This window comes from Musca autumnalis, unplaced genomic scaffold (genome assembly GCF_047663935.1).
Source record: "Musca autumnalis isolate F117 unplaced genomic scaffold, ASM4766393v1 scaffold_3, whole genome shotgun sequence".
Classification (NCBI taxonomy): Eukaryota; Metazoa; Arthropoda; class Insecta; order Diptera; family Muscidae; genus Musca; species Musca autumnalis.
This window is the reverse complement of record NW_027411866.1, coordinates 23252660-23277261: the sequence shown is the minus strand read 5'-3', so window position 1 is coordinate 23277261 and position 24602 is coordinate 23252660. Positions and strand designations below refer to the sequence as shown.

The 24602-nt window shown below is 37.1% G+C and overlaps 1 protein-coding gene across 1 annotated transcript in view; it reads left to right on the top strand.

The window, feature by feature from the left end:
- The window catches only part of LOC141400124 (uncharacterized), a 227186-nt gene that overhangs the window by 136583 nt on the left and 66001 nt on the right, over positions 1-24602 (top strand). The window contains exon 2 of the mRNA XM_073979569.1: positions 7140-8503. Within this exon, the coding sequence (XP_073835670.1) occupies positions 7411-8503 (1093 nt within the window). The 5' untranslated portion in view covers positions 7140-7410. The remainder of the gene's footprint in view (positions 1-7139; positions 8504-24602) is intronic.

Genomic DNA, 24602 nt, shown 5'->3' with positions numbered 1-24602 from the left:
ACCAGTCCACCCTGGAGCATCCACCACGGTGGCCACCAGACCTTCATAATTTCCTATTAAATACTACCCAGTCACGCTTTCTGATATCTCCTCCTCAGTCAGAATAACTTGAGTTCGACGTAATGCTATTCTCTACGCCCTATTGTATTCCCTTTAATTTCCGATTCACATCGCGATTTATTTTATAAAGTAAAAATTTACTTATAAATAACTTCATCCAGGGTACGTATGAGTGTTGTCATCTGTCATACGCACCCTAAGGACTTTATAGCCAAAAATATCTTCTTTAAGACCTTCAAATAAATGTATGTCTGTGGGAGTTTATGAAATTATGTTAAAGCTTAAAAAGATTCAACATTTAACACTTATAAAGGAATTAGTTCTCGTATGGAGCGTATTACTGTTGCCGAAACTCATGCGCACCCTAAGCTCTTAAAAAACTATTCCCCACTAAAATTCGTGAAGGGGCAAAGACAGACTTCTCTCATATCAATGAGTGTAACCCCATCATATATTTGGATCTATGATATGGGACCTCTTTTTTATTGCCGTGCCCAATGACACCACTTGTAGCGAAACATTTCATGCCTGAAAATACAAGGAAATACAAACCAAAAACTTCCCTAATGGGTTTCTTGAGACCGCTAGAAATTTGTTGATGATGTCTAGGCTGACAATCAAGATTGATTTCATCCAGGCGAAGCATGAGTGTCATACGCACTCTTATACATTTATGACGTAATCCCATACCACAAGAATCCTATAGCCAACAACTCGTCCGTGGTATAGGACGAATTACTCGAAGTTATAGGTAGATTTCTGACAGTTCTTATGAATGATTTCATGCAGAGTACGTATGAGTGTTGTCATTTGTCATACACACCCTAAGACATTTATGATTTAATCCCAGACCCAAAAATACCCTTACCATACCCTATGAATATAGTCAAAGTCTGAAAAGTCTTTACTCTATGGTATAACACGGGTTACTCGACATTATAGGTAGAATTCTGATAGATCACATATGTGGTTTCATCCAGGGAACGTATGAGTATTGTCATCTGTCATACGCACGCTTAGCCATTTATTATTTAATCCCATATCGCATAAATTCTATAGCCAAGGACTCGAAAATCTTAAATCTGTGGTATAATACGGATTCCTCGACGTTAGAGTTAGTTCTGATTAGAGATAGTTCGAACGTATGAATGTTGGCATCTGTCATTCGCACCCTTCTAAATTTTCTTGTTTTTTTTTTATTTAAGCATATACCGCAAAGATTTCTATAGCCAAGGACTCGAAAGTTTTTACTCTATGGAGGAGCACTATTGCTCGATGTAATAGTTGCTGCTGAATTTGAGAGTCCAATGCTTTGAATGGCTGTTCTAAAGAATTCCCCAAATGGCTAAATATTGCATTTATTCCTCATCTAGAATAATAAGACGTGATAGTCTTCGCTTCACCCTATCACTTTCTGTGTACTTGAGAAACTATTCAATGGTCTCATCTCTACCAAGTATCATCACTTAACATCACAAAAGTCCGAACATAACAGAAATCTGATTAATTATAAATCCACCGATTGGAAAGCAAGTTCAGTGTTCCAATGTTACAGAGTTTATTGTCACTTGTTTAGTTTATATTTCCAATATGCGCTAGTAATAGGATGTATTTTCTTTCAACAGTAATTTATTGTAGTTTTCGTTTCTCGATAGTGTTGACTGTTTTGTAATTAGAGGAGACTATGTAGGATTATCGATCTAGGATTTGGCTATAAGGAGGTAATTGATCGACACGAACTCCTGATTGGTAAGCATGTTCCCTGGAACGATTATCACTGAGCTCTTTAAACCTTTTTACTGATGATTGATGAAAAATTCAAGTGATGGCTATTGGATGGTCTTCTAACCTTACCGATATGACATTTTAACGACAATTAATCTGAAGTAATTGTAGCTCTCTGATTTATTGTGACTGATGATTGATGAATTTCTCCGATTAGAGGGATCGAAGTCAGTCAGGGGCATCAGTCAATGGCATGACTTTCAACAAGGGTTGAAGATTGATTGAATTGTTCTGACTGCTGAAATTTTGGCGATTAGAAGCTCCGAACTCCCGTTGTAACTATGAGGAGATGGCCAATGAATAATCATGACGTTGCACCATAGTGAGGTAATTGTCAAGCGTGATAAGGACCTTTTAACTTTTTTTGACTGATGACTGATAAAATTTCGGCTATCAGAGACTAGAAATTCAAGTTCTGGCTATTCTAAGGTAGTCTGACTCCAGGAACATGCAAATATCAACAAAGGTAAACGTGAAGCGATTGTCAAGGGACTGTCATTGAGTTCAATGAATTATTCTTACTGATTACTGATGAAATTTCGGCAATTGAAGGAACCACAGTCAAGTAGGGGCTGCTGGAAAGTGGTTTGAACCTACTGACTGAATTTTTAAGGAAGATTGACTTGATGTGATCGTCCCGGAGCTCTCAGAATATTTTACCGATGACTGAACGCCGATCAGCGGCCAGGAATTCAGTTGTTGACTACGGGGAAGTGGTCTGACTAAGGTAGCAAGAATTTTCAATGACAATTGACCGAAAGCGATTGTCACTGAGGTCTTTGACTTCTTGTGATTGATGACAGATGAAATTTTGCCGTTTAAAGGTGCCACAGACTATTAGGGGCTATTTGAGATAACTTTTTAATTGAGATTCTCGTGAAGCGGTCGTCTCTGAGCTCTCAGAATGTTTTGACTGATAACTGACCGGCGATCAGTGGCCAGGAATTCAGCTGTTGACTACGGGTAAGTGGTCTGTCTCCAGTAGCAAAGCTTTTTAACGGCAATTGACCTGAAGCGATTGTCAAGCGGTTGTCCCTGAGTTCTATGAGTTATTGTGACTGACGACTGATGAAATTTTGAGGCTTACAGGTGCTAAAGTCTAGTAGGGGCATTTGGAAGGAGGTCTGGCCCTACTGACATGACATTTCAAAGAAGATTGACTTGATGTGATCGACCGGTAGCTCTAAGAATATTTTACCGATGACAGATCGCCGAACAGAGGCCAGGAATTCAGTTGTTGACTACGGGGAAGTGGTCTGACTAAGGTAGCAAGAATTTTCAATGACAATTGACCGGTAGCGATTGTCAAGGGAGTGTCACTAAGGTCTTTGACTTCTTGTGATTGATGACAGATGAAATTTTGAGGCTTACAGGTGCTAAAGTCTAGTAGGGGCAGTGGAGATTGTCGTGAAGCGATCGTCCCAGAGCTCTCAGAATGTTTTTACTGATGACTGACCGGCGATCAGCGACCAGGAATTCAGTTGTTGACTACGGGTAAATGGTCTGAATCCAGTAGGAAGACTTTTCAACAACAATTGACCTGAAGCGATTGCCAAGGGGTTGTCGCTGAGTTCTGTGAGTTATTGTGACTGACGAATATTGAAATTTTTCCACTTAAAGATGCCAAAAGGAAGGTGGTCTGACACTACTGAGATGACGTTCCAAAGAAGATTCCCGTGGAGTGATTATGCCTGAGTTCTCAAAAGAATTTCCTATAACTGAACGGCGACCAGAGGCCAGGAATTCAGCTGCTGACCACTGGGAAGTGCTCTGAAGTAGCAAGACCTTTCAACTACTATTGATCATAAGCGATTGTCAAGGGCTTGTCACTAAGGTCTTTGACTTCTTTCGATTGATGACAGATGCAATTTTGCCACTTAAAGGTACCAAAGTCAAGTAGGTGCTATTGGAAGTTGGTCTGCCCCACCTGAGATGACTCTTCAAATAAGATTCGAGTGGAGTGATTGTCCCTGAGTTCTCAAAAGAATTTCCTGATAACTAATCGGCGATCAGAGACTTGGAATTCAGTTGTTGACTACGAGGAAGTGGTCTGACTCCAGTAGCAAGATTTTTTTGACTTCTTGTAATTGATGACAGATGAAATTTTGCCACTTACAGATGGCAAAGTCAACTAGAGGCTATTGGAAGGTGGTCTGACCTTACGAGATGACTTTTCAGAGAAGATTGAAGTGAAGCGATTGTCCCTGAGTTCTCAAAAAAAATATTGATGACTGATCGGAGATCAGAGGCCAGGAATTGAGTTGTTGACCACGGAGAAGTGGTCTGAATCCAGTAGCAAGACCTTTCAACTACAATTGACCTGAAGCGATAGTCACTAAGGTCTTTGATTTCTTGTGTTTGATGACAGACGAAATTTTGTCAGTTAAAGTTGCCAAAGTGTAGTAGGGGCAATTTGAGATGACTTTTCAATGCAGATTGTCGAGAAGCGATCCTCCCTGAGCTCTCAGAATCTTTTGACTTGTGACCGAACGGCGATTAGTTTCCAGGAATTTAGTTGTTGGCAACGTGGAAGTGGTCTGACTACGGTAGCAAGACCTTTCAACTACAATTGATCTGAAGCGATTGTCATGGGCTTGTCACTGAGATCCTTGACTTCTTGTGATTGATGACAGATGAAATTTTGCCGCTTAAAGGTGCCAAAGTCAACTAAGGGCTATTTGAAAATGGTCAGACCCTACGCAGACGATTTTCCAAATGAGGTTGAAGTGATGCGATTGTCCCTGAGTTTAAAAAAAAATTCTTGATGACAGATCGGCGATCAGAGACGAGGAATTCAGTATGGGAAGTGGTCTGAATCCAGTAGAAAGGTCTTTCAACAACTATTGACCTAAAGCGATTGTCTCAGAGGTCCCTGAATTTTTGTTATTGTTGTCAGATGGCATTTTGCCGACTAAAGGAGTCAAAGTCAAGTAGAGGACAAGATAGAGGTCTGACACTACTGAGATGAGTTTCAAAGAAAATTAATGTGAAGTGGTTGTCCCTGAATTCTCAAAAAATATGCCAGATCGATGAACGAAACGACGAATTCAGTTCTTGACTACGGAAAGTGGTCTCACTCCAGTGAAATGACTTTTCAATGAAACTTAGTCCGAAGCTATTTTCATTGATCTCAATGAGGTGACTTTCTCCTATTAGTGAGTTCAAAGTCAAGGCAAATGATCAGAATCGATCTTAATTCAGCTCTTTGAATTCTGTGACTGCTGAAATTTCGGTGATCAGAGGCGGGTAAATATAAGCTTAAATATGAATTTAATAACTAAACCATGGTTCCTAAATAGGCCATATATTTATATTACCATTACTCATTTTAGGTCATTTCAAGGCCATAGTCGCCATTTCTTTTCGAAGAAGGCTTATTTGAATGACTTGGAGATTATCAGCCTTAGAAAAAGCTTATTCTTTGGAGCCAATTATCCATTTTCCCTCGTTTAAACATGTTTTGTTCACTAAGTTTTGTGTACTTTTCTATTGCAAAATTTTGAATACTTGATGCTATATTCCAGTGCATACTTTGAGGAGCCATTTTTAATATTTGAATAAATAATGCCCACATCAAGGTTAACATTATTGTTTGAGGTTTAGTAAAACTTCAATATGTTATTATTTTTCAAAGCATACTTTTAGTTGCTTGTTATTATTTATTTAACTTCCTATTTTGAGGCATAACGGCCCATTGATTTATAAAATACAGTATTAGGGCTTTGGAATTTATTTTCGTTTGTTTCTTTCTGTTGCCTAATTTTAGTTGTTTTTTTCTATATTCCACTGCTTACTTTGCCGATCTAATGTTTTACATTTCAAAAAATATTGCCTACATTAAGGCTTCAATGTATTTCGTACTAATTGAGGTTTAGGAAAAATCAAATATTTTAATATTTTCCAAAGCATACTTTTTGATGGTTGTTATTATTAAATTTATTGCCTATATTAAGGCATGGCGGTGCTTTGTTTTCTAAAATCAAATTTTAAAAATGTTTTTTGTATTTTTTTCTACTGCCTAATTTTAGTTGGTTCGATATTCCATTGTATATTTTGCATAGAAAATTTTAATTTATTTATTCAAATAATGCCTACATGAAGGCTTTAAGGTTTTGAAACAAATCCAATAATATACTTTTAGTTGCTTGCTAATATTGATTTTATTGCATATGTTGAGGCATGACATTCCTTTGTTTTCTAAAATCAAGTTTAAAAAATATTGTTGATTCTATCATCGATTGCATATTTTTTGGAGCCAATTTTAATATTTGAATAAATAATGCCTAAATCAAGGCCTCAATGTATTTGAGTACGGTTAAAGGGTAAGAAAAAAATTTATATATTTTTTTTATTTTCAAATGCATACTTTTAGTTGCTTGGTTATATTAATTTTATTGCATATGTTGAGGCATTGTTTATTAAAATGCAGTTTTTAGACTTTGGAAATTATTTTGGTTTGTAGCTTTTTCTATTGCCTAATTTCAGTTGTTTGATTGTATATTCCAGTGCATACTTTGCGGATCAACTTTTCTATTTATTTATTCTTTTAATCAAAAAGCACTTACACGCCTATAACATGATAGAAAATATAATATATGAGCAAAAAATACAAAATATTTCTAACACATTTATATAACATATTTATATTTCAATAAAAAATGCCTACATCAAGGCTACCATGTAGTTTAAACCCTTTGAGGTTAAGAAATATTTAATTACTTTACATTGCATACTTTTAGTTGCTTGCTAATATTAATTGTATTGCATATATTGAGGGACTGTTTAATAAAATCCTGTTTTTGTGCCTTTGAATATTTTATTATTTTTATTGCATACTTTTACTTGCTTACCATAATTACTTTTATTGTCCACATTAAGGCCTGACACCCGTTTGTTCCATAAATTCCAGCCTTAATTATTTTTTTTTATTTTTCTATAGTCTACTTTTAGTTTTCTTAATTCAATAATCCAATAATTATAGCCTATATTAAGGCTTGAATTTATTTCATTCATTAAATGGCACTTAGAGAGTTTTCTTCGTTTTTTGCTTCTCTTTATAATCCAATTACTTTGCCATTAAAACAGGAGAGTAGGTGGACAGGATGATGAGGAAATCACACAAATTGGAAAGTTTTGTTTTCAAATAGTTTTCCAAAACGAATTAAAAGAACTTTGTCCAGTTTTCAAGTTTTTTTTTTCTTTTCGTTTTGCCAATTTCTTGCCAAAAGTACCTTCCATCCAATTATGGTCAATAAAACTAATTGCTTTCTTTTCTCTTTTGCTTCTCTTTGCAGATTTTTACAATTTCTTTTAGAATTTTGCGCCATGTGAAATCAGCCAAAAAACTAGCTGTCAAACAGTGACCACCATCACACAACACAAAGGAAAAAGCAAAGCAAAGGAAGAAAAAACGATCCAAACTAATGGAGTTGTGGGGTCAGAATTTTTAAGCATTTTCCAAATAAAGAGACAAAGAGAAGCTCTTAAAAATCCCCCTCCTTTCATGTTGATGGGTTTGAAAACTAAACCAATGTCCTTGTTATCCCAAAACCAACGATTGCCAACATGAACATGGACTCACAGCAACAACAATTTTCATTGGTTTCAGGCTCCTCATCATCGTCATCTTCAGGTCAGGGTTCTGCAGCAATATGCACCACAGCCATGTCAAATTCTCTGAACTCCAGCGGAGAATATGTCAATGTGCCCTCCTCATATGTGACAATTGGTATGATGCCGCCGCCTCAACAAACCAATTCAGGCCCAGCGAATTTACAAGCCATGGCATCTAACATATCAACAACGCCCAATTCATCAACCTCGACCTTTAAGACACCATTACTGCCCATGCCCACCCTGGAGGACATTGAAGGTGGTTTAATGGGACCACCAGCAACAGCAAATTCTGGCATGCCTCAGGGTATTTTGAAATATCCCACATCCTCGGCAAGTACGGTTATAATGCCACCACCACCCCAAGGTATAGGCCCTGGGCCACCATCCGGAACCATGGCAGTTAACTCAAATCCAAACTCTCTTCCTCCTCCACCTCCTGCTTCGGTAATGCACAACACCTCCCATACATCCGCATCTATACCACCGCCACCAAGTAATATATCCTTGGGTCCAGTACTACCGCCAACAGCAACATCCTCTCTATCCCTAATGGATGCCTCCACATGTGGTACCCTCAAAAGTTCTGCCAAATTACAAACACCCGCCACACTTAGCACAACAAGCAGCGGCCTGCCTATTGGTGGCCACTCCACAAACTCCTCGGTTGGTGGTGGCGCCATTGCAGTTTCGAGCAGCAACAACATCAATACACCCAGCAGCAGTACAGTGCCTTTAAATCTTCACAGTACCACTGCCAATTCCAGCAAGACCAGCAGTAGAAGTAATTTACAACAAAGACCCGCCTCACCGAAATGTTGTTCCTGTTTTGGCAGCAGCAGCAACAGCAATTCAATGCAAAACAATCATGGGCGGGGTGGTAACTCCAACAAATCGTCGATATCAATGAAATCTAGTGGCCAGAACTATTCGCATAAGAAATCATCCTCCAAAAGCCATAGGCGTCACAATGTACAGACATTTTGGTCAGCATTGCTGACCAATTTGGGTATCTGTACTTTGTTGTTGGCCTATACATTGTTGGGTAAGTTTAATATATAAAATGTGTGTTTTTGTAAGGATGATGATAAGGGAAATTCCCCCCTCCCCTTCTCTCTCGCTAGCTCTCTCTATGTACATCATTATTTATTTGCACTCTGAAAGGGACACTGTAAGCAAACAAACACCATAATTTTCATCAACCACAAGAATATAGACAGAGAAATATTCTGGGAAATGAAGAAACTCCCCCCTACCCCTCTCAAAGATAACCACTTCAAAAAGGGTTGTCCTTTTTTTCTTCTTTTCTCTCAACACCTTACCAAAATGTAATTAACAATTAACAAATTTAAGTGGATATTATTTAAAGCATACTTTCAGGCAAGATAATTTAAAACAACACTTCAAGTATCAATTCACTCCCTCACCCCTCTCCCTCCTTCCTTAATAATTCAATTGAACCCAAGAAATAATTGTCGAAGCAGTAAAATGTTCCTCAATGATTGTTTTCACAAACTGCCAAAGGGTTTCTGACCTTCAAGTTGTTGTTATTTTTAGTGCTCACTTTCAGGCATTCAACACTAAATTGAGAAATACATTAAAACCAACTTCCCATAAGACAAAACAAAAACAATTGGTATTTATTGGTTAAGTAATTTTGATTAGAAAATTTCAAAAGAAAACTTTGTCAAGTGGACCAAGAAAGGAAGAAATATAAAACAAGTAAAAAGTCGTTATGTTCGGCCGGGCCGAACTTTTTATACCCTCCACCATAAAACAGTCTACTATTGCTTAAATTACACTGTGAACACAAATGTTGGGGCAGAGACAATACCTTTTGGAGATGAAAGACGTTGGTGTGTGTATATTAAAAACCCCGAAGGACAGATGCCCCGTGAGTCGAACTTCCGCGTTATGGCGTGATGAAGTTTTTGCAAGAGACCCTTTAAGCCATCATGAATTAGTATTATATCTTTGTTTGTTGTTTCTGTAGAGCACTTAAGCAACAGTGAACAAAGATATAACGTTAATTCCTGATGGCCCACAGGGTCTCTAACAAAAATTTCATCACGCCATAACGCGGAAGTTCAACTCACGGCGGATCTGTCCTTCGGGGTTCATAATATACTCACCAAGGCTTTTCTTCCTCAAGAGGAATTTCCCGTGCCCCAGACTTTCACCTCCATACTGTTGCACAGTGTTATCTAATCTAATCTAAAAAATGTGTTCAGCTAGGTGAAAGGTACCACCTACGGGGCTATATCAAAGAGTCAACCTATCTTTAAATTTTTTGGCGGAAAAGTTTTATAGCTGCAGGGAACTTCAAGAGTCAAATTGAGGGTAGTTTCATCAAAACAATGTAGACCCTCAAAAATGGACCCATGTTGACGAATTTTAGTGAAGAAATTTCGTGATCACTGAAAATTCTCGAAAATCGGGAGGTACAGTTATATGGGGGGATATACCAAAACATGGACCTATATTGACGATTATTTTTGAATTGACAAAATTGTAGCTAAAATTCTCAAAATACCGATCATTACAGCTAGTTTGGTTAAAAATTGCAGCTAAAATTCTCAAAATACCGAAAATCGGTATGTTGACGATGTTTTATGACCACTGAGAACTTCAAATGTCAAATTACAGCTATTTCGGTTAAAAACAGCTATTTCTCAAATACCGAAAATCGGGAGGTACCGTTATATGGGGGCTATACCAAAACATGGACCTATGTTGACGATGTTCGGTGAAGATGTTTCATGACCACTGAGAACCTCAAATGGCAAATTACAGCTAGTTCGGTTAAAAATTGTAGCTAAAATTCTCAAAATACCGAAAATCGCGAGGTACCGATATATGGAGGCTATACCAAAACATGGACCTATGTTGACGATGTTTCGTGGAGATGTTTCTTGACCACTAAGAACCTTAAATGTCAAATTACAGCTAGTTCGGTTAAAAATTGTAACTAAAATTCTCAAAACACCGAAAATCGGGAGGCACCGTTATATGGGGGCTATATCAAAAAATGGACCTATGTTGACGATGTTTGGTGGAGATGTTTCATGACCACTGAGAACCTCAAATGGCAAGTTACAGCTAGTTCGGTTAAAAATTGTATCTAAAATTCTCAAAATACCGAAAATCGGGAGATACCGATATATGGGGGCTATACCAAAACATGGACCTATGTTGACGATGTTTGGTGGAGATATTTCATGACACCTGAGAACCTCAAATGGCAAGTTACAGCTAGTTCGGTTAAAAATTGTAGCGAAAAAATTCTCAAAATACCGAAAATCGGGAGGTACCGATATATGGGGGATATACCAAAACATGGACCTATGTTGACGATGTCTGGTGGAGATGTTTCATGACCACTGAGAACCTCAAATGTCAAATTGCAGATAGTTCGGTTACAAATTGTGGCTATAATTCTCAAGATACCGAAAATCGGGAGGTACCGATATATGGGGGCTATACCAAACCATGGACCAATGTTGACGATGTTTCGTGGAGATGTTTCATGACCACTGATAACCCCAAATGTCAAATTGTATATAGTTCGGTTAAAAATTGCGGCTAAAATTCTCAAAATACCGAAAATCGGGAGGTACCGTTATATGGGGACTATACCAAAACATGGACATATGCCCATATCCTTTGGAATATAAGTTTGTTGATCACTAGGAAGTGCCAAATTATAGCTAATTCGCTCTGCAAATTTGGCGAATAATATCAAAATACCTCAAATCCGGAGGTACCGTTATATGGGGGCTATACCAAAGAGTGGACCGATATAGCCCATCTTCGAACTTGACCTGCCTGTGGAAAAAAGACCCTCGAGTGCAAAATTTCAGCACTCTATCTCAATTATTACGGACGCTAGAGTGATTGCAACAGACGGACGGACAGACGGACATGGCTAGATCGTCTTAGAATTTTATCCTGATCAAGAATATATATACTTTATAGGGTCGCAAATGATTAGTTCGATGTGTTACAAACGGAATGACAAACTTAATATACCCTCCATACTATGGTGGAGGGTATAAAAACAAAGCATACTTTAAGGGAAATTTAAGCTTTTTAATTTAACTTTAATACTAAATATAATTTGAAAACATTTTGGGATTGATGGTCGCCTGTACGCAGAAAAACTATTCTCAAAACTCACCATAATATACAAAAAAAACATTGAAATCTACAATGCACGTCCTACGTACCGTATTAGTGACGACAGCACGTATACCACCCATTGTTTACCAAAATATTAATTGAACAATACTTGGTATAAGTTGTGTCGTCACTCACACGCCCTTTAGTATAAAGAAGCGGTTCAAGTTTTGTTCCAGTACATCTTAGCTTTCCGGTGAACATAAATCCAAAGATCTCTTGGATATAAAATCACCCCCCAACAAAGAAAAAAAAAACAGAGTAAAATTAAAATAAAGATTAAAGGAAATTGTTGCTTTTTAATTTAATTTCATTACAAGCATACTTCTGAGTAAACACGGGCGTTGATGGACCTCAATCCTACGTTTTGAAAACATTTCGATATAAATTGCATGCACCGCCTGGCGTATTAGTGACGACAGCACTTATACGATCTATTATTTCATGAAATATTAGTTGAACAATCGGTGGTATATGTTCTGTCATCACTCATACGTCCTTTAGAATAAAGCCCAAACCAAGTTCTTAGATTTCAACTAAATATAGACCCAACGAACAAAAAAGGAAGGAAAAAGAAGGTTATAGCATAGGACATCTTGAAAAATATTCCACAAACCTTCCCAACATTATTAGAAACAAAAAACGAGTAAGAACGACAGTAAGTTCGGTCAAGTCGAACTTGTTATACTCTCCACCACGAGTTGTATTGAAGTAAAATTGAACGTATAGTTTCCTTTCGTTTATGAAGAAGACTAAATATCAAATTTCAGCAAGTTCGGTAAAACAATGTGGCTAACCTTAAAAATACCAAAATTCGGGGGGTACCTTTCCATGAGGGCTATATCAAAACGTCGATCTATATCTACAAATTCCTGGCAGAAAGTTTTTAGACTCAAAGAAGACTAAATAGCAAATTTCCGATATTTCAGTATTCTATGGGTGATATAGGAACCCCATGGAAGACTAAATAACAAATTTCAGTCTTTCGGTGGGATATTGACGGCACAACCTTCAGAATTACGAAAATCGGGAGGTACCGTTCTATGGGGGCTATATCGAAACGTTGACCTATACCGACGAATTTCAGTCGGAAAGGCTTTTACTTCCAGAAAGTTCTCGAAGAAGCCTGTTTACCACTGAAGTTTCTTCCCAATAAAAAAAAAATATTCCAATCATAGCTCTTTCAAAGGTATTCTTCTCATAGAGTCTACTTCCAAGAACAGACTTCGAAAATTATTTTTCCCAATAAAACAAAGCAGATCATCTTTAAAAAATGTTCTTAAACCCTCCAATTTAGAACGAAAGGTGCTTAAGGGCATACAAATAAAATTATTTCCGTGCAAACATATTTGGTAAGGCAGCTGTCAATCACAGGCCTTATTTGTATTAACATGACAATTTCCAGAACATATCTCTCTTCTCTCAAGTAGATTATCTTCTCTCATGTGGAAAAACTAGATTTTGTCTGGCAAACTTAAATAATATTTCCCCTTAAAGAAAAAGGTGTTATTTCCATAGAAGACATAATACTTAATTGGAAGGCCTTGGAGAGGTAACTTTTCCGCTGAAGACCATTAAAAACTTTTTTCCCAAATATTCTGACAGAAGGCCTTGAAGAGATGCTCTTCAAACAATAGAATTTCAACTCACGGAACTAATACTATTGTTTCAGTACAACCTTATTTTGTACGATAATTTCCAATTACTGCCCAAAATTTACATTAACATGAGAAATTTCAGGACGAAATATGGTACCTCTTGAATCCCAAGTGTCTTCTGACATCTTTCCCCAGAAAACCTTAAAAACTACCACAGACAAATTTTAAAAACATTACCCTCGACATTGTAGATGACCTTAAAAAGGTAATTTTCCCATTTAAAACTATTAAAAAGAATTCAATTTAAAGTTCAAAAGCTATATTTTCTCATAGAGGTCTTAATACTACAAAAGACCTTGTGTGTATATTTCCCATTTAAACAAAGCGGTCTGTCTTTAATAGACTTTATTGTTATCTTCTAGATTTTTAAAAGTGCTCTTAAAAAGTTCAAGTTTCAATATAGGTAAAAACGTGCTTCTACATGACTGACTCGCATTGAATCTCAATATGGCTTTATTTTGGATTACAGTCTAATTTCCAAAGTTTCGAAAACATATTTGCTTTTCCAAATTGGTTTCCTATTTCAAAAGTTACAAGGGTTTTTGTAAAACAACTCAAACATTAATAATAGTCATACGCACTGGAGTACCAATTAAAGAAATCCTAATAACTGACATAATACTGCTTGGATTTTAAATATTGAACCACATTTGAAAAGCCGGAGTTGAAGACCACACCTGTGGGCTGTTAGTCAATGGGAAGAACTTCCATTCTTACTTACTTACTTAGCTGGCCCATTACAGAACATTTGTTCCATAGACCGAACTAAGAAAAGATCTCCATTCCTCTCTGTTTTTCGCTTCGCTTTTTGGAATACCACGCCTTTTCATTTCTTCATCCACTTGTATGCTCCATCGAAGCTTAGGCCTGCCGATTCTGCGTGCACCGCCATGTGGCATGTACTCATACGCCTTTTTAGCGGGTTCATCATCGCTCATTCTTATGATATGGCCTAGCCAACGCAATCGTTGCATTTCGCTACGTTTAACTATATTCATATCTTTGTATAGCTGATATAGCTCGTGGTTCATACGACGTCGATATTCACCGTTAAACACACCAAGCACTGCCTTATCTGCTTGCGCAAGTACCCAGGCTTCGGAGCCATACATTAGCACTGGTAGTATCAGCGTTTTGTATAGTGTTACTTTTGTTTGACGAGATGTGGCTTTGTTTTAAAAATGCTTACTTAAACCAAAGTAGCATCTGTTGGCCAATACAATTCTTCTTCTTATTTCACAACTGATGTTGTTTGTTGTGTTTATGGCAGTGCAAAGGTAGACGAAGTCTTTAACTACCTCAAAATTATAGGTACCAACTTCCACAGTTGGTCCGAGCTCTATGGACGCATTGCGCGTCGACACCATCAATTTGGTCTTTTCGCCGTTTACCGCCAGACCCACTTTCGCAGATTCTGCTTCGACCTTCCTAAAGGTATCAGTTACTTCCTTTACTGATCGTCCCATGATGTCTATGTCATCAGCATAAGCAAGTAACATGTGGCTATTGGTGTAAATTGTGTCATTTCTTTTGACATTTGCATCTCGTATTACCTTTTCCAGCAAAATGTTGAATAGGTCACACGAAAGGCTGTCTCCTTGTATGAAACCTCTTTTGGTACTGAACTGTTCGGAGAGGTTCTTTCCTATTTTAACTGAAGATCTCGTGTCAGTTAAAGTCATTTTACAAAGCCGAATGAGCTTTGCGGGGATACCAAATTCAGACATTGCTTGGAATAGCTTTGATCGGAGGGAACTGTCGAATGCTGCTTTATAATCGACAAAAAGGTGGTAGGTGTCGATCTGTATCTCTTGGGTCTTCTCCAGGATTTGCCGCAGGATAAATATCTGGTCAATGGTGGACTTGCCAGGTCTAAAGCCACATTGGTATGGTCCAATTATTTCGTTGACCATTGGCTTTAGTCGTTCGCACAATATCCCTGACACTATCTTATAGGCAATAGGAAGAAGACTTATGCCCCTATAACTGGAGCATACAGTCTTATCTCCTTTCTTGTGGACGGGACACAGGATGCTCAGGTTCCAATCGTCGGGTACGCGTTCTTCCTGCCAGATGGAGCTAACTAGCTGATGCATACACCTTATCAGCGTGTCGCCTCCGGTTTTAAACAGCTCGGCTGGTAGGCCATCAGCTCCTGCTGTCTTATTATTCTTCAGACGGTTTATTGCTGTCTTTACCTCATCTAGGCCAGGTGGTATACATTCAACATCATCTTCTGGAATTGGATCTCTGGTATCATTGTCTTCGCTACTATTGGATACCAGCAGATTGGTGAAATGTGCCTTCCATATCCTGAGCACGCCATCTGTTACCATCTGTTTGATGTTTCACTCTTTGGTAGAATTTTCGAACTTCATTCTGGCTCCTGTACATCTCGATTTTTTCACACTCCCGCTTTTCCATTTCTCTTTTTTTCTTGCAGAAAAGACGTTTCTCCTCTCTCCTTTTCTCCCTATATCTCTCTCGTGCTCCACGCGTTGCTACTTATTGTAAAGTAGCTCTATATGCCGAATTTTTCTCTTCGGTAGCAGCACGACACTCCTGGTCATACCATGAATTCCTTTGTGGAGGCCTCTGGAATTCAAGTATGGATTTTGCGGCTGTTTGCATGGAGTGGGCAATATTTTTCCATTGTGTTGTTATGTTATCGGGACAAGGAGTGCTCGCATTAAGCAATTGGGCCAGTTGAGTGGAATATGCTGTGGCTATCTGTTGTGATTGCAGCTTACCGATGTCCAACTTCCGTGTTGTGTCTGTTCGCACTTTCCGTATTTCGTATTTCCTTTATGGCAGTAATGTCGGCCTTGTACTTTTCAAGTACATCTGCCAATGCGTAAACTGCACCTTCTCTATAAAGAGTGCGAACGTTCCAGGTGCAGATTCGCGGATCATGGTCCTTGAAACGTCTGCGGGGTTCGTAAACTTTAGAGGGGTTTGTTTTTCTTTCGTTTTTTCATAGTAGGCTGTTTTTTCTAGGGGAGGGTTACTAACCCGACGCCCAAACCCAAGTTTTGAACATTCTTATGGGTGAACGAACGGCACATGTTAGCTCACTACCTTTAACGAGTGTTAATGGCAGTTCCCCAGGTGACACCACGGGGAGGTCAGTGTCCACTTGAGATGAAAGAGGCGCCAAGATAAATTCTGGGCTTTGCCATGTTAAAGCCGGTCAGAACCGTTTCTTGGCATCCTACATCCCCTACGTCACCCAAAAAAAAATGTTCTTCAACCCTCCAACTTAGAACGTAAGGTGCTTAAGGGCGTTGAAATCAAATTATTTCCGTACAAGCCAATTTTGTATGGCACTTGACAATCACAGGCTTTATTTGTATTAACATGGCAATGTCCACAACATATCTCTCTTCTCACAAGTGGATTATATTCTCTCGTGTGGAAAAACAAACTTTAATAATATTTCCCCTTAAAGAAAAAGGTGTTTTTTCCATAGAAGACTTAATACTTACTTGGAAGATCTTGGAGAGGTAACATTTCCGCTGAAGACCATTAAAAACTTTTTTCCCAAAAATACTCACAGTAGGCTTTGAAGAGATGCTCTTCAAACAATAGAATTTTAAAAATCTGTCCCAAAAAAATCTTTTTAAATTCTTCCTTCATTTAAAAGCCTTATCAATGGTATTCTCACAGAACTAATACTATTGTTTCAGTACAACCTTATTTTGAAAGACAATTTCCAATTACTGGCCAAAATTTACATTAACATGACAAACTTCAGGACAAAATATGGTACCTCTTGCATCCCAAGTGTATTCTGATATCTTCCACCCTGAAAACCTCAAAACCTACCATAGACAAATTTTAAAAACATTACCCTCGACATTGAGAGGTATTATTGCCATAAAGGATATAATCTTTATGTAGATGACCTTGAAAAGGCAATTTTCCCATTTAAGGCCTTTCAAAAGAAACCAATTTAAAGTTCAAAAGCTATATTTTTTCATAGAGGTCTTCATACCACGAAAGACCTTATCTTAAATAGACTTTATTGTTATCTTCTGGATTTTTAAAAGTACTCATAAAAAGTTCAAGTCTCAATATAGGTAAAAACGTGCTTCTACATGACTGACTCGCAATAAATCTCAATATGTCCTTATTTTGGAGTACAGTCTAATTTCCACAGTTTCGAAAACATATTTGCTTTTCCAAAACGGTTTCATAGTTCAAAAGTAACAATGGTTTTTGTAAAACAACTCAAATATTAATAATAGTCATACGCACTGGAGTACCAATTAAAGAAATCCTAATAACTGACATAATACTGCTTGGATTTTAAATATTGAACCACATTTGAAAAGCCGGAGTTAAAGTCCACACCTGCGGGCTGTTGGTCAATGTGAAGAAGTTCCATTCTAGGCTTTTACAAAACCAGACTTCATCGGTTAACTCTATATTGTAAAATAACTATGGTTTGAGGGCTGTAAATCCTTGGAAAAGTCTTATGTGGAAAGGACGACAGGCTTTTTGGCTCCGTCATGGTGCTTTCAGCGCAGAACCTCCATGGCTCTATCATGATTATACCTATGCTGAGATTCCTCTCTCTCCATTGCCATGTGGCGTTCTTCTACTTCTAGTAAGGGTTCTACGATATATCCACTTTAATGTTTTAAAATGTCGATGGCTTATCTATAACTCCTTGATATTCAATATCTTGGAATCCCTCTCTATACTATGAAAACCTTTTCTGACACCAAAGATGTAGATGGGACATTTCCTTTGCTACCATCGGCATATGGCGCTGGGGGTCTAACATAATGTTAATTTACAATATGGTAACATGAATTTATATTATACTTGTTTGGTGCTGGAGGTCTAACATAATGTTAATCTACAATATTGTGACATGAATTTATGTTATACGTGTTGTTGCTGCCGCCGTGTTCTGTTAGTTATCTGTTATACACAAACACACTCTATGGTTTAATAGTAAAATTAAACTGCATTATGCACTATGTCCAATATTTACCATTGTATGTCTTTGTTCAATTACTGCAATCAAAGACATACAATGGTAAAGATTGGACATAGTGCATAATGCAGTTCAATTTTACTATTAAACCATAGAGGGCGTTTGTGTATAACAGACGACTAACATAACACGACGGCAACAAAAACAAGTATAACAAGTATTAACATTATGTTAGACCCCTCGCGCCATCTGTCGATGTATAGTTGCAATGGAAATGCCCATCTTGTTATGTTATATATATTTGCTGCAATCATCCGAATTAACAAAGTCCTAAGTCAATGTTCATCTGAAATTTTCGGGTAATGAGCAAGTACTCCCGATGCAAGGAGGTTTTTTAGTAGCACAACTAGCATTATTTAAATAGCTGCCTTTCTGGTTGTTTCCAAGGTAAACCCCATCAATACTGGCACTACTAAAATCCGGATACAGTAACATTCTCAACTAATACAGAAAATGAATTGTTTATGGGACTTTGAATAGCTGCTATTCATGCCACCAAACCAATGAGAATCTAAAAGTGATCTTTCTACGTCTTTTTAGGAAGAAAAAGCTACCTCTATCGTTTTTTAAGGTAGAATTAGACGTGACATAACCATAACGCCTTAAGGCCATATCAATCAGCTGATTGAACCAAACCTATGGAAATTAATGTATTCGATCGATTCGAATGTGACATAACATGATGCCATAGCCATAACCATAAGAAAGCAATTGGGTTTTGGTTTCCTATGGTTATGGTGTTATGGCTATGTCACGTCTAATTCTAACTTTATGAACAATGTTGGTCCCATACGATAGAAGCGTCGTGTTTAAAGTATCGATGTGGCCCCATCTGGCGGTCAATATATAAATATTTTCGTCTATGATGAGCAGCTTTGCCCTCGTACGGTTTGACTATCGAATTACTTACCTATCGAATATTTGCTTCTGTACAAAAGGCTGAACCACCCTGTACATGTTTTATTTATATATTTTTTATTTATGTATTTTATTTGATTATTTATTAAAGAAAATATATTTTATAATAACGTTTTGCAGCCTCCAGCGGTTATTATGTTCTGCCATATGTGGCACCATCTGACGGTCAATATACTTACCTATCGAAGATTTGTTTCTGTACCAAAAGCTGAACCACCCTGTAACTGTTGTATAATAACGCTTTTGCAGCCTCTAGCGGTTAATATGTAATCTCATCAGCACTACTTTTCTGCTTTATTAATCTCCATAGATCCCCTGCCATTTGTTATGAACGATATTACCCTCATACGATGGAAGAATCATGCCTAAGAGGTGGATCTGGCACCATCTTTCGGTCTTCATCTATGACTTTGTTATGGTGAACATACTTACCTATCCAAAGTTTGTTTCTCAACGAACGACTGAGTCACCCTGTAACTGTTGTGTAATAAAACTTTTGCTACCTCAAGCATTTAATATGACCTGCGCTCACATCGTCTACCTACTCGTATTCACAAATCTACAATAACTGTTTTTTATTCATGAATCTCCTTAAATCCTCCATAATTTTTTATGAACAAGATTACCTAATACGATAACAGAGAGAGTCGTGTCTAAGATAACGATCTGAAAGCATCTGGTGGCCAATCTTCAACTATGTTGTAGATCTTGACCTCCATATGGATTTTAACTTTGGTATGGTGCATACTTACCATACCCACTTAAGGTGTAGTTCTCAACGAACAACTGAATCATTGTAAACGTAGTGTAATAACGCGTAACGATATATACCATAACAAGATGGGACATTTCCATTGCTACTATACATCGGCAGATGGCGCTGGGGTCTAACATAATGTTAATTTACAATATGGTGACATGAATTTATGTTATACTTGTTTTTGTTGCCGTCGTGATCTGTTATACATAAACACCCTCTATGGTTTAATAGTAAAATTTAACTGCATTATGCACTATGTCCAATCTTTACCATTGTATGTCTTTGCTCCTACATCTAATACTACCTTCGCTCACATCGTCTACCTACTAATAGTCTTTTAAAGTCCACGTTTCTGACCCTTGAATATATTTAATTCCTTATTTATATATGTCTAACCTACATATCTACATACATAGATACATATTTGTACTGTACTTTCTTGCAAAAAGGGAGTTGTCTAAGTACCCTTATCTATGAGTGATTTATTTGTTATGTGAACACTGCTGGCTATGTGTTTGTGCTTGTTCTTCTTCATGTAATTGTTGTTGCTACTGCAGCTGGTAATGTTCTTTAAATTGCTCTTCTTGTTCTTCCTTCCATATTTTTGGACCATAATTATAATAAATATTTCAACATTAACATATCAAATACACAGCAAATGTTTGCAACAAGGCTACTTATATTTACATAGTCTAACATGCACATACATATACATATATCACTATACATGTCAAACATAATCCTGTTCCTGTCTGTATCTTCCCCTTCTTGGTGTGTATGTGTTTAAATAATATATATGTTTAGCTGGCACTTTTCCTTTCTTTGTCAGTTTTCTTTTCATGTTTTTAAATAAATGTTCGGACTTAGAAAATGTCTTGGTTGCATGGAGACCTCTTAACAAATGGCAAAACGAGTCAAAGAGGAGGGGGAGGAGGAGGGAGAAAGAGAGAGACATTGTGTATACTGTGCATACAAGATGTCTTAGACAATATGTGATAATATATGAACAAGGGTGTGAAATTTGTGTTAAATACATGGAAATCAGTGTTGACTAAATATTCAGGGTGATACTAGGCGACTGAGGATGTGCTTTAAAAAGAGAAAACAGGGATACAAGGATGATATTTGAAAAATGCACGTTTCTTTTAAAGGGAAGAAGCACCTCAGGCTCTAATTGGCTTAAATCAATCGAATCAAAATTTCACACAGAAAGTCGTAGTTTCAGACCTCTAGCACGTCGACATCACATTGCTGAGCTGTTATAAAAATGCAAGTTACAAAAAATTATAGAAATAAATATGTTTGAAATACTTATAGAACTTAGGGACCATCAAACGTTTTATCCATTCCTATGAAATTCAATAAAAATTAGAAATGAGAAGAACGACCCCCATTATTGATTATGAACATTATTACCGATATGCCATCGAAAATTAGTGTCTTTGATATTGATCCTTTCAATACTTGGCCTCCACCTAGCGGTAAATAGAGGAGCATATTCACTCATGGTGGGTATCTTTGACTACATGTAGTCGGTAAAATTATTCTGGTAAATATCCTTACCAACCAAATGTTCATGTCTTGACTAACGACTGAATCACCCTGCAACAATAGGGTAACAAAGATATTGCAGTCACCAGCGGTCCTTTAATGTCTAAAATTGTACTCATAAACAACTTGTTCTATTTTGAAATCCTCTCAGTATCAGTACTCCCATTAGTTCAGTATGTAGGCTTTGCACACAGAAGGTCGTAGTTCCAAAACTCTAGTTAGCCATAGTAGTTGAACAGAATAACTATTGTTAAAGGACTAAAAGCGGTTAGGGATTAGCACAGAAAAAACGTCGATTTTTTTAATATAAACAGAGGCCAATAAAATCATAAGTTGAAATTAGAAAAACGACCTCCATAGTTGATTTTGAATATTATTACCGACATTACCGACGAATATTATTACCGATCGAAGAATCGTGTCTTTGATATTGATCTTTCAATACTGGGTCTCCATCTAGCGGTAAATAGAGGAACATATTAATTCATGGTGGGTATCTTTGACTGCATGTTGTCGGTAAAATTATTCTGGTGAATATCCTTACCAACCAAATGTTCATGTCTTGACTAACGACTGAATCACCATGCAACAGTAGGGTAACAAAGATATTGCAGTCGCCAGCAGCGCACATTTAATGTCTAAAATTGTATTCATAAACAAATTTTCCTATTTTGAAATCCTCTCAGTCTCAGTACTCCAATTAGTTCAGTATGTAGGCTTTGCACACAGAATGTCGTAGTTCCAAAACTCTAGTTAGTCATAGTAGTTGAGCAGAATAACTATTGTTGAAGCACTAACAGAGGTTAGCACAGAATAACGTCGTTTTTTTTAATATAAATAGGGGCCAATAAAATCATAAGTTGAAATGAGAAAAACGACCTCCATTATTGATTTTGAATATTATTACCGACATGCGATCGAATATTCGTGTCTTTGATATTGATCTGTCGATACTGGGCCCCCATCTGTCGATACTGACCCTCCATATTCATTCATGGTGGGTATCTAAGACTTCATGCCGTCGGTAAAATTGGTTTGGTGAATACCCTTACCAATCAAATGTTCATGTCTTGACTAACTACTGACTCATCCTGCAACAGTAGGGTAACAAAGATATTGCAGCCACCATTTTTCCACGGCCATCTTAAGAAGCAAAGGACTCGGCACATACAGTCCGTTGAGTGTTGCGTTAAAATAACCACATGAAACGCCATGAAGAATCTTGGCATCTCTTACACAGCGGACGGTATGTATTTGGCCCCTAAGAAACGACATCCGTTGCTTTTTTAACCATTATTACCGATATAAATCCAAATTCCATGTTCAGCAAATCAATCAGACAACACAGTTTCCATCTAGCGGCATATAGAATATAAAACTTGCAGAGTATTTCCGAATCCAAACGGAAAAAATGTCAGAACAAACAATATGCTATCTGTAAAATTGTTTAGGTTAATATTCTTTCTAACCAAATATTTATGTCTTGACTAAGGACTGGATCTCCTGCAACAGTAGTGTAAGAAAGCTATTGCAACCACCATCGGTCCTGCAATGTCTAAAATTTAACCATCATTACTGACATACAATTGAAATTCTATGTCTAGGAAGTTAAGGGTAACACTGTATCCATTTAGCGGCATATAGAATTTTCAGAGTGTCTTCTCCGAATTCAATCGGAAAAATTTCTGGGAACAAACAACATACCTTCTATAAAATTTTTAAGTTAATATTCTTTCTAACCAAATGTTTATGTCTTGACTAAGGATTTAATCACCCTGCAACGGTAGTGTAACAAATAGATTTCAGCCACCATCGGTCCTTCAATGTCTAAAACTTTATTTACTCACAACTTTTACTATCCTGAACTACCATTTCGTATGAAACCATATCCGTCGCTTCTTTTAACCCTCATTACCGACACACAATCGAAGATCCATGTCTAGAAAATCAATGAAGCAACACAGTTTCCATCTAGCGGCATATAAATGAAAGCCTTAATTTATAGTATCTCCGACATCAATCGGAAAAATTGTCAGAACAGACTATAAAAGCGACATCCATAGTTTATTATGGAAATTATAAAAACTCGACTTACATCAGAGGTTCATGTCTAGGATATAATTTCAGCATTGGACCCATCTAGCGGCATATAGTGTATTCCATTTTCAGATTTGGCTTGGGAAATAGAGTTCGGACGTTGTGTCTATACTAATGACGGAATAACCTGGGGCTGGATTCTTGTTCTATGAAAATTTGAAATGAAAAATATTTTCTTTATATTTTTTCATTTGACATTTATTTCTTTTATAAAAATTTGATGCAATCCATATTTCAATAATTACACTTTCATGCCTCTACATTTCAATAGTAACAATTTTCATAGTTTTGTACCTTTGTCATTGTGAGTTTGTAAATATTCCAATTTCCCATTGTAATTGATTCATTATATTTTAAAGTTAACTGACAGAATGCAACTATGTAAATAATTTATTCTACTACTCTTGTAAAACAACTCATTAATTACTACTTTCGATATACCATTTTATACAACTGTAAACTATTACTAATATATTTCCGCCCTACTATTTCTTCTCACGACTGGTACTTAAGCTAGAACAAAATTCAATAAAATCGCTCAGTTTGTGATCTACAATCTAACGCGTTAGATAACCAGATAAGATCAGATAAGATCACAAGGGGTGATCTCCATTCTAACATGTTATGTAACTATCAGATAAGATCACAATGAGACAAAGTGCTCCTCCGGCAGTCAACATCAATCCTCACTTGTATTTTCCTGTACAATCAGACACCAGAGGTTGTTATAAATTTTCATTTCACATTTTTATAGAAACAGAATTGAGCCCCCGTAATGGTAGGTTAACAAAATATTGCAGCCATTGTTCTTCAGTCCAAAACAAAACGCTTGAAATACTTAAAGTAAATTTGTATTTGATCGCTTATTAAAAGCAACCAGAACTCAGTTGTACCGACTTGCATCTTCTGAGCATTTCAGTCATATCAAACTCCCACTTTAGGTAGTATATTTGTCAAAAGAGCCTCATAACGTAAAATC